General features: G+C 38.2%; 1 protein-coding gene across 2 annotated transcripts; it reads right to left on the bottom strand.

The window, feature by feature from the left end:
- Positions 1 to 4,729: 4,729 nt before the first annotated feature.
- Positions 4,730 to 16,453, bottom strand: ZNF800 (zinc finger protein 800). Of its 2 annotated transcripts, XM_009989376.2 has the most exons (4): positions 16,393 to 16,453; positions 14,096 to 14,191; positions 9,338 to 9,481; positions 4,730 to 6,483 (listed from the first exon to the last, which is right to left on the bottom strand). In XM_009989376.2, the coding sequence occupies exons 1-4, from the start codon at positions 16,451 to 16,453 to the stop codon at positions 4,730 to 4,732; spliced, it is 2,055 nt and encodes a 684-aa protein (XP_009987678.1). The 2 variants fall into 2 exon arrangements, with proteins under 2 accessions (XP_009987678.1, XP_086466524.1); XM_086610398.1 differs by lacking the exon at positions 14,096 to 14,191.
- Positions 16,454 to 17,255: the final 802 nt, after the last annotated feature.

Raw genomic sequence — 17,255 nt, 5'->3', positions numbered from 1 at the left:
TTTAGTGAAGCAATGGGGCTTTCTTCCTCCATAGAATAGATCTAGAATATCAGATGATTTACCAGTGTGCCACATTACTTGCTTTTACAGTTAATACCCAACTTCTTCGATATCCAAATATCCTACTTTATTTCTTCTCTACCCCTCATCCCCGAACCAACCTATTGGTCTACCTTTATGGCTTATCAGTTGTTGTATTTCACTACCCACCAAAAGCGAGTGACGTAAAACATCTACTCACAACTCTTACAGCCATCGGTCACAACTGATCTTGTTTACAAAGTACTTCAGGCACTTGTCAAGTCACACAAATCCTTCACACAGTAGCTTTAAGCTCACCCCAGCAGAATCCAAAAAACGAATGGTGATAACAATCATCAACTATTTAAGCTCCAATTTTCTTTAATCCTCCTATAAAATTGAGAGGACCAAACACTACAAGGATTTCAAACCCTGGAATCTAACATTCCAACAGAAAATACAAGTAAAACATAAAAATAGAAGGCACTCCAAAACTAAACACATACCAAGAAACCAACCAACCAACCAAAAAAACCCACAACCCAGGAAGACCAGGCACTCTCAGTGTCTCTCAGGGATATGATCAACTAAAGAGAAGGTGGTTTTGAGACAGAAGCCAGCACTTCACTAGATTGTGAACTTCAGAGAGTTTCAAGCCTCCAGTATCAGAGAGTTTCACTTGTTTATGCAAGACTTCACATCAATTTGACATTAAAGCTAGCCCCTCAAAGCCTTCGCATTAGAAAAAATAAAATTGTGTGAATGAAGAGCAATAATTAGCAATCCTTCTCCCGTCAAATTTTTATTTCCTTCTATTCAAGATGGTTGCATGGAAAGAAAAAAAAAAAATCACTAAACTGAACAAGTCCATCACAATATCATTTATTTTCATTAGTGGAAAAAGAAAACAAAATATTCCACAAGTCAGAAATAAAAGGAGACTTGTGCTTCAAAAGAGCTATGCAGTAGATTTAACCTTCTGGGAAGATTTAAAAAAAAAACAAAACAGTGTTGCAATTGCTAATTATTAAGCCACATCTTCAAGAAGAAATATGCTACCCAAAACTTGGAGCAGAACAAAACAATCTTGTAGCTCTGTTTATCTACAAGGATGCAGAACTGGAGATTCTTCAGAAGAAAGCTTACCTCTGAAACAGAAGTAACTTCACCTTCACGTATTTCAGACTGCAGACTGCACACTTAGCCAGAACAGACAGCAGAAACCACAAGGATTAGCTGAGAAATGAACAGCTATTCTATCACTACACCTGCATTTTAATTTCCTAATCTTAATCAACAGGCATTCAGGAACATTAGTTAAAATGCACTTTCATAACAGCTTGATGTCTTCCTTCACAAAAAAAAAAAAAAGCAATGATTATGGCAGTCCTTTTTCTTACATTCCAACTACAAAAAGAAGTAACATTAGATGGCCACCAACATTATTTGCAATGCAAAACAAGGTAATCCCATTTTCTTATTAAAACAAATGCATAGCCTATCTCCTTCGATACTGATATTCACTTTTGTTTTAAAAGGTTAATAAAAACAAGCTTTGCTCCATTAAGGAACAGATACCTTTACAAGGAACAAAAAGCCGGTATCAGCAGTGGTGTTCTAAACATACAGCAAGGGTCAAACTTCAGTGTGGTGAAGTGTTCACTCCACAAGTGCCAAACTTTTAATAAGAAAAAAAAATAAATTTATTACAACAGAATATTACAAACAACTAGATTCAGTGAACAAAGAGTAAAATTTTACAAAAATGCAAACATTGTTATTTCCGATTGTGGAGTGAGAGATATTCCAGGTTTACAAACATGACATCTTTTTGTTTATGCACACTTAAAAGTGATTTCCACTCTGCTTTATTTTCCATCAAATACAGTACATTTATCCAAACAAAAGCATGTACATTCAATATAGAACATTTTGAGCAACAGCTACAGTCCAGTTCCCATTCACAGTATTTTTAGTGCAATGCACTAACAGGGCCAAATATTTCTCTATCCATAAAAGTATTTTTACTCCTGATCTTGTGATCAACATTTTTAGATATATTTTATACAAAAAGTATATATGAACACAAGGCACCTCCCTAAGTAAGGGAGTGAACCTATATAAAAAAAACATGGTATTTCTTCTGATGTACAATATGTTTCAAATTGTAGCAATTTGACACAAATCACTAAACAAAGTATTTTCTAAAAAGTAAAAACAAAACAAAAAACCCCCACCACTGATGCATGAATCCTGCCAAGAATTTCATAGTGGTAGGCATGCAACTGTTCTACTACAATCTTGATTAAAAGGTTAAAAAAGGGATCTAAAACATATTCCAAATTATACAAAGTCAAATGCTACCTATAGTGGTCATTCATGATCTCGAGAGAAAAACTATTTTGAGTTTCTCCCGTACTATCCTCCCTTTTTATTAACATTTAATGAAATAAGCTAACATTATAAGTGGTTGTGCACAGATTGTCTGTCTATAATACATCAGCAAATATTCACTACCTTCATATTAACATTAGTGTGTTGATCTTTCAAAAAATAAACTGAAAAAATAAACTGAAACTATCATTAAAGTGCTTGTGTATAAATTTTTTTAAAAACATTAAGGAATAGAGGAATGTGGATATTCTTGTAAACTTCCTAGAGGTTTACAAAGTTTTCGCATGAACCACATATGGAAACAAAATGGAGATCTTTGAAGTAACTTCGGTACAGTGAAATTCAGAACATCCCAGAACTGGGAAACTAGTCAATATGAACAAACTGATGTTATGGCAAATACTAAAAATTAGTACAATTCAGCCAATATACACTACATTGTTTGCTCTTATACATTCATTTGTAATAAATTTAAAACAGTATATAACACAACATTTGCCAAAGTAGGATATCACAAAAAAGTTAGAGCACTACCAGAGAGGACCAGTATGCACAATGAGCTCTCTGAAGATGATTTCCTACATGAGGAACAAAAATCTTCTTCCAAAGCTGCTGTTCATTAACTGGCTTCTGTACTTTTCTAATTTCAGAAAGTTCATTCTACACTGTGCATAGAGATGGCTGCTAATTTAGAAGCACATGTGCATTTCAACTACTTCAGCGTTTTGGGAGGAGGCACTGTCCTACAAGCAGTCAGGACGGCTATTAATCTAGTAAGAAAACAACACCTTATGAAAAAATTTCCTCCTTATAGTACCATTATCAAGATATTAGCAGTTCCAACAACAAACTAAAGTCTTTTTCATTGGAATGAACTCCGAACTTTCCGAACATCACTTGAACCTATCTGAGGAGAAATGGGAATAAATTAATATGTTGAGTTTACCCATATAAGTCTGTTTTAAATTACAGAACATAAATAATTTAAAAGGTTAAATTTTTAATTCTTGATCAAAATGCAGAAGCCACTCCTCCTCTTAAATTCAGCATAATTCAGGGTCCAGCTGAGTTCATTTCTGAAGTTCCGTCCCACTTAGCCAGGATTTGTGACCAAGTCACAAAAGCACCACATTAGAACTAAACACAGCTGTGTGGCAATTCACTACGAAAGCTGAACTCCAATCAAACTGCCTCCTGGGAAACAGCATTTCAAAGTTGAAATACAGAACAAGGCACATACACTGGGTTTTCTTTTCACCAAATATGCTAGAAAGATCATTCTGAATAAGGATGTTAAAAACCCTGATAGGTATCACTGCTGTCTCTCTTCACTGTAATTTTTTGTATGATTCCCAGCCTTCCTTCAGGCATCAGGTGGTCATTCTGAAATACAAACTGACTGCATGCGCACATTATTTCCTTTTTTAAAAGGTCCTTTTAAAGGCCATCTTTAACGTGAAGGCTATGGAAAACTGAGAAACTACAAATACAACCCCTCCAAGTGTAAAAAAATTCCCAGAGTACCATATAAGCAAAAGTTTAGAAAATTCTTGGCCGGACATCTACACATACCCAGGCTTAAAACAAAAATTCTTGATGAGACTTGAACACTTTAAAAAAAAAAAAAAGACCAGAAGTCTCCAAACCTGTGCTTATATAAACATTTAAAGAATTAAATCCTAAATTCGATTATTTTAAAGGTGTTTGTAGGCACCTAGCTCATACTGATTTTAAATCAAAGCAATTAAGCATCTAAGTTACATTCCAGAAAAGAGTTCTATGTCCTTTTGTTGACAGGGCATAGGCAATACATTAAAATTGAAAAAAAAAAAAAAAAAAAGCACAAATGATAATTCCAATAAGTTCATAGAGATTTCTTCTGTCAACAGCTTTTACTGTAGTACCTTTAGTACTTCTTCAGCTGGGTGATAGTTAAGTCAATTAACAATAAGTCAGTTATTCAAATCAAACAAAAGTACTGTTACTTTAAAAAAAAATACTGGTTTAGAAATGTACTCATATTAGCTTGATTATAATAGATGCCTTAAAACAATTTAAAGAGTTGACTTGGTACAGTTTAATCTATGCTCTATTCTGAATTCCTACAATGACAAATTTAGAAATTAACTCTTTCTCAAAACACTAAAACCAAAATTTGACATCTACCTTAGTATTTAAGCCACTAAACCATAAAATCTATGGAAAAATACATTTTCGGCAATAAATCAACAACAGCAAATGAAAGGCAGTGGGGCTTTTTTTGTTGTTTGTTTTTTTTTTCTTTAAAAAATAGACAAACCACTTTTTTTTCACCTCACCAGACAACAGCTTTAGATCTTGTACTTCTGCCTTTGGTTTTATTTTCTTCAGGTGAATGAGACACATTTGCTTTGTGGGTTTTCTTATGATGTTCTAGAAAAGCTTTTCTGGCAAACGCTTTCCCACATTTATTGCATCGGTGCAGAGAAAAGTTTTTTGTTACTTTTACTTCAATGCCAACATCAGCTCCTTCATACTTTTTACTGGGAGAATTAGAGGTGACATCCTGTTTTGAAACAATCTGTTTTGTTTCATCCCTCTGAGGGCCTCTTTTTGTCACCTTATTTAGAACAAGATCAATTGGCTTTTTTATTGCTCTGATTTCCAAACTTGCAGTTATTTTCCCAAGGTAGCGTGGTGACTTTTTATGAACTACAGTTATATGTCTTATCACATCACGTTTGCGGCGTGTTTCATAAGAGCAGAGTGGACACCTGTAGTATTTAACATAAATGTTATTTCCATCTGTGTGTAACTCAATGTGTTTTGTCAAGTTCTGTTTAGAAGTAAATTGGCGTTTACAGAGTTTACAGTAAAGCTGCTTGAAGTCAAAGCCAGCTGAAAGTTTTGGCTTCCTGGTTTTTTGCTGGCCACCTGCAGCAGATGCATTGGTTGATTTAGAGGTTGATTTAGAGGTTGACTTAGTGGTTGATTTAGAAGTTGATTTAGGGTTTTCAGGGTCTTGTTTAACTTTATTTTTCTGTGCTGACGGTGTGCTCTTTTTCTCATTTGAATGATTTGTTCCCTTTAATTCACTCTGTGGAGAAAGGGCAATGGAAGGGGGTGAAGGTTCTACAGAATCTGCTGGTTCGACTTTTACTTTTATTTCTGTGCCATTGGCAGTATTGTTGGGTCCTTTCTCTCTTTTAGAGTTCTTTCCAGAAAGAGTTATCTTGTGAACAATTTGCATGTGCCTTTTCAGCATTATTTGTGAACTATATTTTCTCTTGCACAGAAGGCATTTGCATGCGCTTAAATTGTATTCAGCCTTTGAAGACGACTTTTGTTTTCGGGTCTTAAAAGATTTTTTAGCAGAAACTGTATCCAAGAACAAAGGTTGCCCAGGCTTTGTAGCTATATCAGGAGTAATGGAATCCCTTCTTAATCCTCTATGAACTTCATCAAAATGCCTCCTTACGTTGGCTTTTGTAGCAAATGATTTATAACACACAGGACAACTTCTACCTAATGTTACAAGAACATTCTTATTTCGTCCTTTTGCGGGGCACTGATTTGGTTTCTTTTTTGTTTCTATGTACTTCTTCAGCTCTTCCATCTTTTTTTTGTGCACTTTTCGAATGTGCCGGCGTACACTGCGTCTGGAATGAAATTCTTTCCTACAAAGGCAACATATCAACTGGTGGCCAAAATCAGAATTATCCGGAGAGTCCAAATCAGGATTTACTGCTGGAGGCTGTTCTTCGGGAGTAGGTACCACCTTGTTTGTAACGGGATCAGCAGGAGGTAACTCTACAGTCTCCCCAGCTGGGACTGGGGCTGGAGCTGAAACAGTCTTGGGTTGCTCAGTGCTGGGTTCCTGTATCTGTACCGGAGCTTGATCAGGGGTACTACTACTTTCTGTGTTCTCATCTGGGCTATCAGTCCTTGATACATATTGAAATACAGCATTCTGATTAGTTTCTATAGGTTCCAATTTAATTACATATTCTTGCTTATCTACCCTTGGATAGATTGCTTCCAGGAGGTCATTTATGGCTTGACTCTGTTTATCATTTATGTCTGGGAGGTCTGTGAAAAGAAGCAAAGGTATTTTTTAATGATTTGGCAATTTCAAATTACTGAAATTTCAAAGTATCTTTTAACCACTGTGTCAATTCGGTCACCAAATTTGCACAAATCCTGTATTTGTACTATTCTTCTGACCGTTTATACTTACAGGCTTTGAGTAATCATTTTTACCAGTACAAGTGACTTTTTTATTAAAAGCCAATGCTGGAAGTACATCCTTCCAGTGTGCTACTGTGAAAGCCACCTAAACTAAAAATTAGTTTGTCTGGAATTAAACTGTTCTTTAAAAATCTCTGTCAATTGAAAAAAATAATGGCATACAACTGAGCTTGTTCTGCACGTGTGCGACTAAGCCTGAACCATCACCAGAAACTAATTTTTCTACTGTTGGAAATGGGCATTCTCAATAACAGGACATAATTCTGGAAATAAGCTCTTCTCTGTGAATTCTGAACAGTCCTTAACAAAGAATGAAATGTCTGTGTAAGCTAAGCACTGCATGAAGATATAACCAGATATGAGAGAACTTAACTTCTGGGGCAGGGAAAGGTTTTAGTAATACCAAAGCAGTAATAGGCTCAGTGATACAGTAAGACAGTAAACGTTAAGGACAGACAAGTCCTGTATTATTCAAGAGAAAAAAATCGTACTAGTTTCTCAAAACAATAAAAACTGAGACAAAGAAGTTACTTAAAGAAAGAGTAACTTCACCGAGGTTCACCAAAGGTTCATCCTATGCTCTGCCCTGATAAAGCATTGCAGCAGACTTAAAAAGCAAGAAAGAAGGATACAAGGATTTTCCTTGTTTGTCTGATGCCAGTAAACTTCCCAAGCTGAAGTTTGCCTTTAAGTACTAATACACTCAGTTTCCATAAAGTTTATTCAAATGCTTTTGAAGTGGTGGTTTTTTGTTTGTTTTACCAGAAATACTGATAATTTTACTGTCTGGTAATTTTTCTGGATACCTCACAGTTTTTGTATTATGAAAAATAAAGCCAGACAAATGATTGCTCCCATTTACCTTCATATCATTCATGATTTTACAGGCCTCAGTAAAATCCTGTTTTTAATTGTCAAATTAGTTCCCAGCACAACATGCTAAGCATCTGCACTGGCACAACTAAAAAGCCAGGGTGCTACAGCAAAAAGACGAGACACTGAGATGATACGGTTCAAAATTATCCACAATGATTTGAAGATATGATTCCTGGTAACAGCTAATTAAAAACCCACGCTCAGTCAGGGTTGTTCCCTGCACGCTGCCAGCAATGCATGAAAAGAGCATCAGTACAAGAGAAATGCTGTTTGTTGCTCAGAACTCATCCTTTAATATGGAATTTCGCAGTCAGTTTCAAATGGGACTCTGTATATAATTTTTAACAAAGGTAAAAAGTCCTTCCTATTTTACAGCACCTTTTCAGTCCATTTAATAACTACTCCAACAGAATACACCTCAAAAAGGTCATCAGGGAATAATAGTCTTTGGAGTTTTTCACTATAGGGATGCTGAACTTTTATTCCTATCTCTCATTCACTAGCTTTTAATTTTATTTATTGGAAAAAACCCCCCCACTTTATTCAATAATCATCATATTCAATTTCATATAAAATGTAAGTATTTATATAGTTTTATTCAGAGCACCTAGTATTATTCTCCTCATTTGCACCCCTGCTAGTGAAACATAAAACACAAAAACTAACCAGCCACTTAAATGACAGGAGCTGGACAGGAAGTTTTTACTCAGTAATCTTATTTTGCTCAGAAATTTTTGCATCTAAGTCAGATACACTTGTAACCTTGCTTTGAAAATACGATTCATCCCTTTTCACAGAGAAGCTCTGTGACTCTCTGCTACTTGCCAAGCACGGTCGTTTAAGGAAAGCGACAGTACTCGTCTTTTCACTTTCTTCGCAACACTAGCTGACACAAGGTGAGGAAAGAATTGCCCATGTAAATTTTTTGGTTCCTGATTTTTGAGATATTGAGGCAGGAAGGCATTAATCAGGAAAAAAAAAACCCTCATTGCATCTGTCGATCTAGTCAAGAGATCAAGATAATTAGAAAGCTTTACAAAACATTTTTGAATGCTGCCACATTTCCAAATTATTGAGCTTTATTCAGATCAACAAAAAGTCATCACTGGAATGAGACTTCAATAAATTTCTTTTTCCGTAAGAATATACTGCTTTATCTTTTCCTCATTATTTAAGTCACTTTAACAATAAAGTTTCATTTCTACAGCAAAGGTGGTGGGCTAGGCACGATCACACAGAATATCTTAAAACAACATAAGGTGAAGTGAGTGAGTAAGAAAGAGAGTATTACTGAAGGACAGATTTCCTAAAGATTGCATCCATGACACTAAGCACTTCGCCAGTACAGGAAAAAATTATGGATGTAGATCCAAGTCACTTTACAGGATCCAGCTGAATTCCATCAGAGCTATGCTGATCTAAAACTGAAAAGCCTTGTTAGACCCACGCTTTTCTATGAGATTAATTTCCGAGTCTTTTGGCATACTTTTCCATATATTTCACAGTAAAGAGGGAAAGACGGGAAAAAAGGGGACAAAGGAATAAAGTGTTAATAGTGACACTCTTCATTAAAAGGTTGGACGTATAAACTAGCTATCAAATTATGACACTGACATGGGTCTCAGTTGTTAACGCATATTAAGTCAGAGCTGTAACTTCTTTACTACCACTAAAGTGATCTACGTTTGTTACTATTGAAATTTAATTCCACTTCTTTTTTTTTGCATTTTGTTTCTGGTGTATTTGTATAAATGGTACAGAAAGATAAGTTTCTCAACTTCAGATAGCTTTATTAAATATTTGAATTAGTAAGACTTACTATCATCCATCTGGAGACTTGGAGGACAATAAAACTTCTTATGAGTAATTAAATTTGGTAATCCTCTGAAGAGACTCCGGCACAATTTACACTCAAAAATGGTGTCCACATCTTTTAACAAGATATGTTTAAGTTGTTTAGTTCCTGTAATAAAAGAAACGTTACACTTAAGGAAGGTTGTCTGTTCATCTTTTAATTCACATCATCCCATGAAAGTGGAAACATTTTAAAACATGACAACTATAACAGCATTTTATCTTGTGTTAATGCTACTTCATTGCACTGTAAGTTTATGAAACTTACTCCAAGTTCCACTAAAAAAACAAGCCTAGTTTGGAAAAAGAGAAGTCAAGGATTACGCACATTACAAGGAAAGTGCAATGATTTATGATAAAAACTAACAGCTAACATTAAAAAGTCCCTATTTCAGTATCTGGTTGCTGCAATACAATTGCCCACCAGGAAAGAATAACCACCTAGGAGCATTTAAAGAAGCCTGCAGTCTTTTTTCTTTAAGCTTATCCAACAGTGCTAAGAAAGCAAGAGATATACAGCTATCTGGGGCCAGTGCTATTTAACATCTTTGTTGGCAACATGGACAGTGGGATCGAGTGCACCCTCAGCAAGTTTGCAGATGACACCAAGCTGTGTGGTGTTGTGGACACGCTGGAGGGAAGGGATGCCATCCAGAGGGACCTTGACAGGCTGGAGAGATGGGCCTGTGAGAACCTCATGAAGTTCAAAAAGGCCAAGTGCAAGGTACTGCACATGGGTCGGGGCAATCCCAAGCATAAGTACAGGCTAGGAGGAGAATGGATTCAGAGTAGCACAGAGGAAAAGGACTTGGGAGTGCTGGTCGATGAGAAGCTCAACATGAGCCGACAATGTGCGCTGGCAGCCCAGAAAGCCAACCGCATCCTGGGCTGCATCAAAAGAAGCGTGGCCAGCAGGTCGAGGGAGGGGATTCTGCCCCTCTACTCTGCTCTCGTGAGACCTCACCTAGAATACTGCGTTCAGCTCTGGAGTCTCCAACATAAGAAGGACATGGAGCTGCTGGAGCGAGTCCAGAGGAGGGCCACAAAGATGATCCGAGGGCTGGAGCACCTCTGCTATGAAGACAGGCTGAGAGAGTTGGGGCTGTTCAGCCTGGAGAAGAGAAGGCTCCGGGGTGATCTTATAGCAGCTTTCCAGTACCTAAAGGGGGCCTACAGGAAAAGGCTGGAGAGGGACTTTTTACAAGGGTGTGTAGTGATAGGACAAGGGGCAATGGCTTTAAACTGAAAGAACGTAGACTTAGATTAGATCTAAGGAAGAAATTTTTTACATTGAGGGTGGTGAGGCACTGGAACAGGTTGCCCAGAGACGTCGAACACTTCCGGGGATGGGGCATATACAAGGCCAGGTTGGATGAGGCTTTGGGCAACCTGGTGTAGTGGAGGGTTTCCCTGTCCATGGCAGGGGAGTTGGAACTAGACGATCTTTGAGGTCCCTTCCAACCCAAACCATTCTATGATTCTATTTCATGTAAAAATAGCACCCGGTAAGGCAAAAAACTACCAGAGCATACAATAAAACAAAGAGAACAACTAACAGGTCAAGAAATGTTACTATATCTAGGTATCCGACCCAAGATCAAGATGATGATGTTTAGGCAAGAAAGTAGTACTTGTAGACATATTTTTAGTCTATTGAAAGGAAAATACGTATAATTTAAGTGAGAAACTTTTCTGTTAAAATGTAGGCAGTGTGACAAAATACGCAGGTTTTCCAGACTGTTACGCACTGTATATTAAAAAAAAACCAAAACAAACAAAACACACAAAGATACAGTTTGATCTAGCATTGTTGATGCATTCAATCTCATGCCTTACTTAAACAACTAAAGGATCTGGAGTTTAAGTTGCACTTCAAACCCACTCCTTCATTTCTCATCTCAAAAACTATGAACGTAATGCCTACAGTTAGCAACAGATTACTAAACGATGAATACTTACCCTCTCCAAATTGGAAAGAAACACTAGCTAACCAAATACGGCTTATTTCTCTATCTTGATTTTTTTCTTATATTGGAATAAATCAAAATTAATCAAAATTAGTTCAACACGCAAAAAACATGATTAAACTGGACTAAGAATAAAGTTATATAACCAGACAACTATGAAACAGCATCAAGGCATTCTTCAGGCTGGAATAAAAGTTCAAGTTTTCTGTCATCACAGACACTTCTCTTAAGAATTCCTTTTAACTATTGAACTCAGTCACACTGCAGAACCATTTCCCAAACAAAATTCTTTTAAATATTAAGAATTTCATAACAACTAATAGTTCTTTAATATGAATGGGCCTAACTAAGACAGCTTTTTATTTCTTGGTGCAATAGTAGTCCTACAAAATTTCTTACAACTGAGCTTTAGCAAAACATGCTGTCTTCTCCTCCTTCAACAATTGCTTAAAAACGGGACCCAAACATGACTATCTGAGGCTACCATTCACTTTGTGTCCCCTCATACTTCTTTCCTGGGCCACAGCCCTAGCCTCTTGTCTTTTCCTCTCACTGCTCTTTCCTCAAGTGTTACTAACCTTGCCTTCAGGTGATCTGCATTTTTACAGACCACTGGAAAAATATTTAGATTTAATGAAAACTCCAAATTTAAAAATTCTACCAAGTTGTTTACCCAGATATCACCAACCAATATTTGAGCTTCAGCATATAAAGAAAACCACTGATGAAAACCCAGGTGAACAACACTGCAGATGCTCCATGTAGACAAAATTCCAGTAAGTTACCAAACTACAGTTCAAATAAAAGGCCTCCAATTTGGTGATAGCACACAACAACCCAAAATTTGGCCATGCTGTCAACACCTGCCCTAGCCACAAAACCCTCTCCAAAACAAAAAAAAAACCAAAATCACCTAATCCTCCACTATTTCCCAATCAAGGGACACACAAGTTCCTCACTCTCTCTCCTGTTATACTGATAGCTTTGTCTTTTTCTGTTCAGGGCTGAAACATTTTTGTCTACTCCAAATTATTTGGTTTAAGAATTACCAGGTGAGCTTTAAGGACTTATGACATACTGGAGGTCAGACAAGATGACATGGTAGTCACTCTGGCTTTGAACCTTCCTTATGCAACTATGAAGCTTCTCATTGGTGGGAATAAAAAAGTCTTTTTGAATTAAATTGTAGACCTTTAGGGACTTCTGGAAACAGCAAATAAATTTAAAACATCCACTGGTTTTGTGGACACAGCAGGCAGAGAGTAAAAAAAAACCATGTCCTTACTCTTCACCAAGTACAAATTGTGGCAATGAACTGTCAGTCTTCTGCCACCATATGCTGCCTCCAGCTTCCTGAAGCCTTCCCTAAGTTATAGTTACATCTAAACTGGGCAAGCGATGCTTTGTCAAATTCTGTTAACGTTTGTAAATAAGCTAGAATAACATCACAGTCACAAGAAATCGGTACAGAATATTGATTATTATAAATATTTCCCTGGCAGAAATACCAGAGTTCATGTCTTTAGCAAGCAATTCCATCTTTAGGAAAAAAAATCTAGATTCAAATTCATCCGTTATTCTTGACGCTTCGGATGACAGAAGTTTCTGCTAAAACATCTTAGGTAATTACGGACAATACTCTGGCTTTAATCTCTATGTCTTTACCATAAGAATCAAAATAGTTTCTACCCGTAATGAGAGGTTGCTTGTTCAAAACTAACCAGTAAAATCTTGGTCTTAAGTCCTTTTGCCTTCCGTCCAATTTCCCTGGTGCAGATGACTGAAGATGGCAAGGTAAGCTATCAGTTCAACACATGCCAGTGAGGACAATCTCGAAGTAGCCCAGAGCCAGTACTTGCAACTAGTTCATGCCATTAACAGTAGAGATTCCACTAATCTACTTCAAGCAAAAGAACCCTGCCACGCATATCTGAGGCCTTAGGCAACTTCATCCAAACACACTTCTTATGAAAAAGTTTACTAACGACGACTCTCACATCCACTTTCCCTTGTTGTAATAAGTTCTGTAAATGCAAGTGGAGAACATAAACTGAATACTGTGCCACTCTACAAGACTCAGCCCAGACGTGCATCCCATTACATAGCAACAATGATTTATACATGAAACATTCCATATATATAACAGCTCTATATGGAAAAATCTAGAAACATGTTGATAGTAGCATTAAAGACATTACTTTAACTCTTCTAATAACTACTGTGTTCTTGCACCAGGGGTTGTGAAAATAAAACGTTTGGTTTGCCACATCAGAAGCACAGAAACAGTCAGAAAACATTAAAAGTTTAAATCATCTCTGGCATGCTCACCCAAACACTCAGCTGTTACTCTCCGGTTCATTGCTATGTATTGCAACTCCAGAAAACAATCAAGGAACAACCTACATATCACATGATAAAGCAATTCTAAAAAGTTCAAGGTAAATACTAAATTTTCCCATCATCTCAGGACTTTTAGGATAAACTCATTAATAACAGCAGAAGGGATGACATAAAGCAGAACAACAAACTAACATTCTATTTGTTTGAAAGATAACCATACAGCAGAAGATGTACCTTCATTACTTTACATGAAAACCCTTATTAAAAGAACCAGCACCTAATACCAAAAATTTACAAATATATCGTAAATATGTAGAAAGTCAGGTGCTGGTTTGTTTTTTTTTTTAATATACTAAATAAACATAACTCTTATAACAAGGTAATAAACTTCTTAAGAGTCAGGCATAATTTCATACCTGATCGAAAACACTCAATGATTTGTTGAATACCAGATTTTGATGTTTGCAGAGGCTGCTGTAATAACGGAGGATCACCAGGTTCCAACAGATGCACTGAAATATATAAAAGGATAATAAGTCATTAGAGAACACTCAGATGACTTCTTTAAGCTACGGATCTTCTGTGCATATAGTAAAATAGCTAAAAATATAGTTCAAGACTACAGTAAAAGTTGTCTTAAAATTTTTTATCTATACTGAATTAAAAACAGTCAATAATGAATTTTCCAGCCCTGATAACTCTGACAGTTCGCTGTAATTTTCATTATTTAAAGAAAATGTGTACTCAAAGCTATATGTATCAAACACAAAAGCATATAAATATACAAAACCCAGCTGACTCATTAGAAATTTCCATCAATTAAAAAAACTCCCCAGAACAATACACTTGACTCCCATGTTCAAACCAAATACTCTACTTCACAGCATACAATGCAACTTGAATGTTGTCAGCACACACCAAAGCACTGAATCCAAATCTAAAGTAGCAATGATCAGAAAAAAAGCATAAGTATAACTAAGTTTTATGTACCAAAATTTGCTATTGTAATATTTTTAACCAATAAAAACCACATTCAAGAAATGCCTCTGGTTCAAGCAAACTGCTGAAGTAATACCTTATTTCTGAAGTTTCATTCCACATCACAATCTTTGTAAGATCTACTGAAACTAAAACATTTATTGATCAGGATGATTATTAGTTATTCCAATACACAGTATTTATGCACATGAAAATTAATAGCATTCCATTGCTGTATATGCATAAGGCAATTAAGCTTTGCCCAGAGGGGAAACCTAATTTAAATGAGTAAGAGCACTTATTCAAAAATGCATTTGCAAAATCATTAGTTAGATCTTCCTGTTAATTTCTCATTGACAAAATAACTAGTTTTGTAGTTCATAAATCAGCTTCTACCTTATCCATTTGATTTGATTTTTAACCCCATTGTAAGGTTTCCATTTCTAAATGAAGCACGGAGCATCTCTAAGACATTTATTTTTAATAAAGCACAGTAGAGGTATAGTATTAAACTATGTAGAGATAAGTGCAAATAGATTAAACACATTTTGACAAGAAAGTTCTTCTAAAAGATGCAAGGTTATAAATAAATTCAAGTTGAAAAGAACATTAGAAAGAAAAGCAGTCTTAGAAAAGAATGACAGAATGACCACTCCACCCAACTATGCTGGCCCCAGAATATACTATTATATATACAAGCACATAACAACCATTACAAATCAGCTAATCGTTTGGGGATTTCTAACACAATAACATACAGTGTTCTACTAGCCTATTCCCTATTCTTCAAAACAGTATATTTTGGGTTGTATACTGCCTCTGACATGCATATGCAACACCCACTGACATCAAGAGGAGCGAGATACATGAAGCACACGTAACACATCCCTGTTATTCGTAAGGCAAGAAAGTATTTTAGCTTTTTTAAAGCATTAGAACAACTCAAACCTATGTTATCTTAAACACAAAGAAATGTTTCTACTAGATAAACAATACCCACTCTCAAATTACATTCAATTAAAGCAGCATTATCAAAGTTGCCATTCATATGCTTTCAACTATTAATTCCCCAAACTGATGTCTTTCTTTTGAAAACACAAGTGAATGCATCCAAATAACAAACTCTACAATAAGGCAACAAGAAAGGAATCAAATTTCCTTTTAGGCAGAACAATTACTAAAAAAAGTCTAGCAGGCTGGCTGAACCTTTAAAGTATTCATTATACTTTCCACTGATGGCACCTTCCATGTCACACAGCAGTGGAATGCAAACAGCCCTTTCAGCACTTGTTTGTTTTTTTTCTCTCCTCTGAGAAAAAGATCTTCAAGTTCATCAGAGCTCATTAGAGAAGATGTAAAGTAAAACAAAACAGTGAACGCAAGAGATTGCTAGAAACATCATTTTACAAAAAAAATCTGAATATTGCACTTTTTGGAAACAAAAGGGCCAATTGTTTTACCCAACTTCATGCCTTCCTCTGCTCACTGCATGCAATGCCCATGTGGGGGCTTGAGGATTATGGCACATCCTGCAGGAACTGAGAAATTATCTTATCCTGAAATAATTTTAACATGACAGTTCAAGGACATGAAAAAAACATTTCCAAACAAAATCCAGAAACTTTTGACATCTGGAACTGTCCCTAATGACGCACATTTGCAACATCACAGCAGTTTCCGCAAGCTTTTAACAAAGGAGATAAGCAAAACAGCCCAAGCATCACACCCACAGTACCTGGTTCGCAGCATCCATGGTGATGGTGGTCAGTCTGACAACACTTGTCCCTTAGAGGCATTTTCCGTGCGCACGACCTACTTTCCTTCTACATCCAGCAGCCCGTTTCTGATAAAATAAGCAAATTAACGGTCACACCCGAAGAACGGGCGGCTCGGGACAGCGCTAACCTCGCACGCCCACTTCCCACAGCGGCACCGCCGGAGCAGGCCGGCAGGCAGCGGCACCCTTCGCGCAGGAGAAAGTTTCCATTGTTTACGGCAGGTCTCGCAACGCCCTCTGCAACGGCCGCCGCGGCGAGCCCGGCCGCTCCGCTCCGCTCCTCCCGCCCGCCCGGGCCCCACCGCCCCGCCCGGCCCGGCCCGCCTGGGCCACTCGCGCCGCCACCTGCGCCCCGGCTGCCGGAGGGGAGCCCCGGGCCGCCGCCCTCCCGCGCCCAGCCGAGCCAGCCGCCCGGCCCCGCGCCCCCTCGGCAGGCGGCTCCCGCCGCGCCGCTCTCCCGCCGCGCTCCATCCCCACCTCCTCCCGCCGCCGCGCCGGCGTCCCTCAACTCCCGCGGGAGCGGGGGGAAAGTTCCGTCCCCGACAGCCCGCGGCCGCAGCCCGCCCGCCGCCGGGCCGGGCGCTCCCCGCGGCACTGCCGGAGCCGGAGCCGGGCGCGCCCGCCGCCGCGCCACGCGCGAGCCCGGGCGGGGAGGGGCGGGCGGCCAGCAGGTGACAGCGGGCGCCAAGCGCCGCCGCCACCGGGACGGAGAGGGGAGGGGAGGGCGCGGCGCGGCGGGCGAGCCCCTACCTGGGAGAGGACGGCCGGCTTCCCCCTCCCCGAATAAAACTTTATTCGCCCCTGTCCCGCCAGAGCGGCGG

The sequence above is a fragment of the Tauraco erythrolophus genome, chromosome 4, assembly GCF_009769465.1.
Source record: "Tauraco erythrolophus isolate bTauEry1 chromosome 4, bTauEry1.pri, whole genome shotgun sequence".
NCBI classification, from domain to species: Eukaryota; Metazoa; Chordata; class Aves; order Musophagiformes; family Musophagidae; genus Tauraco; species Tauraco erythrolophus.
Note: the sequence above shows the minus strand (reverse complement) of the source record. Positions and strands in the feature narration are given on the sequence as shown.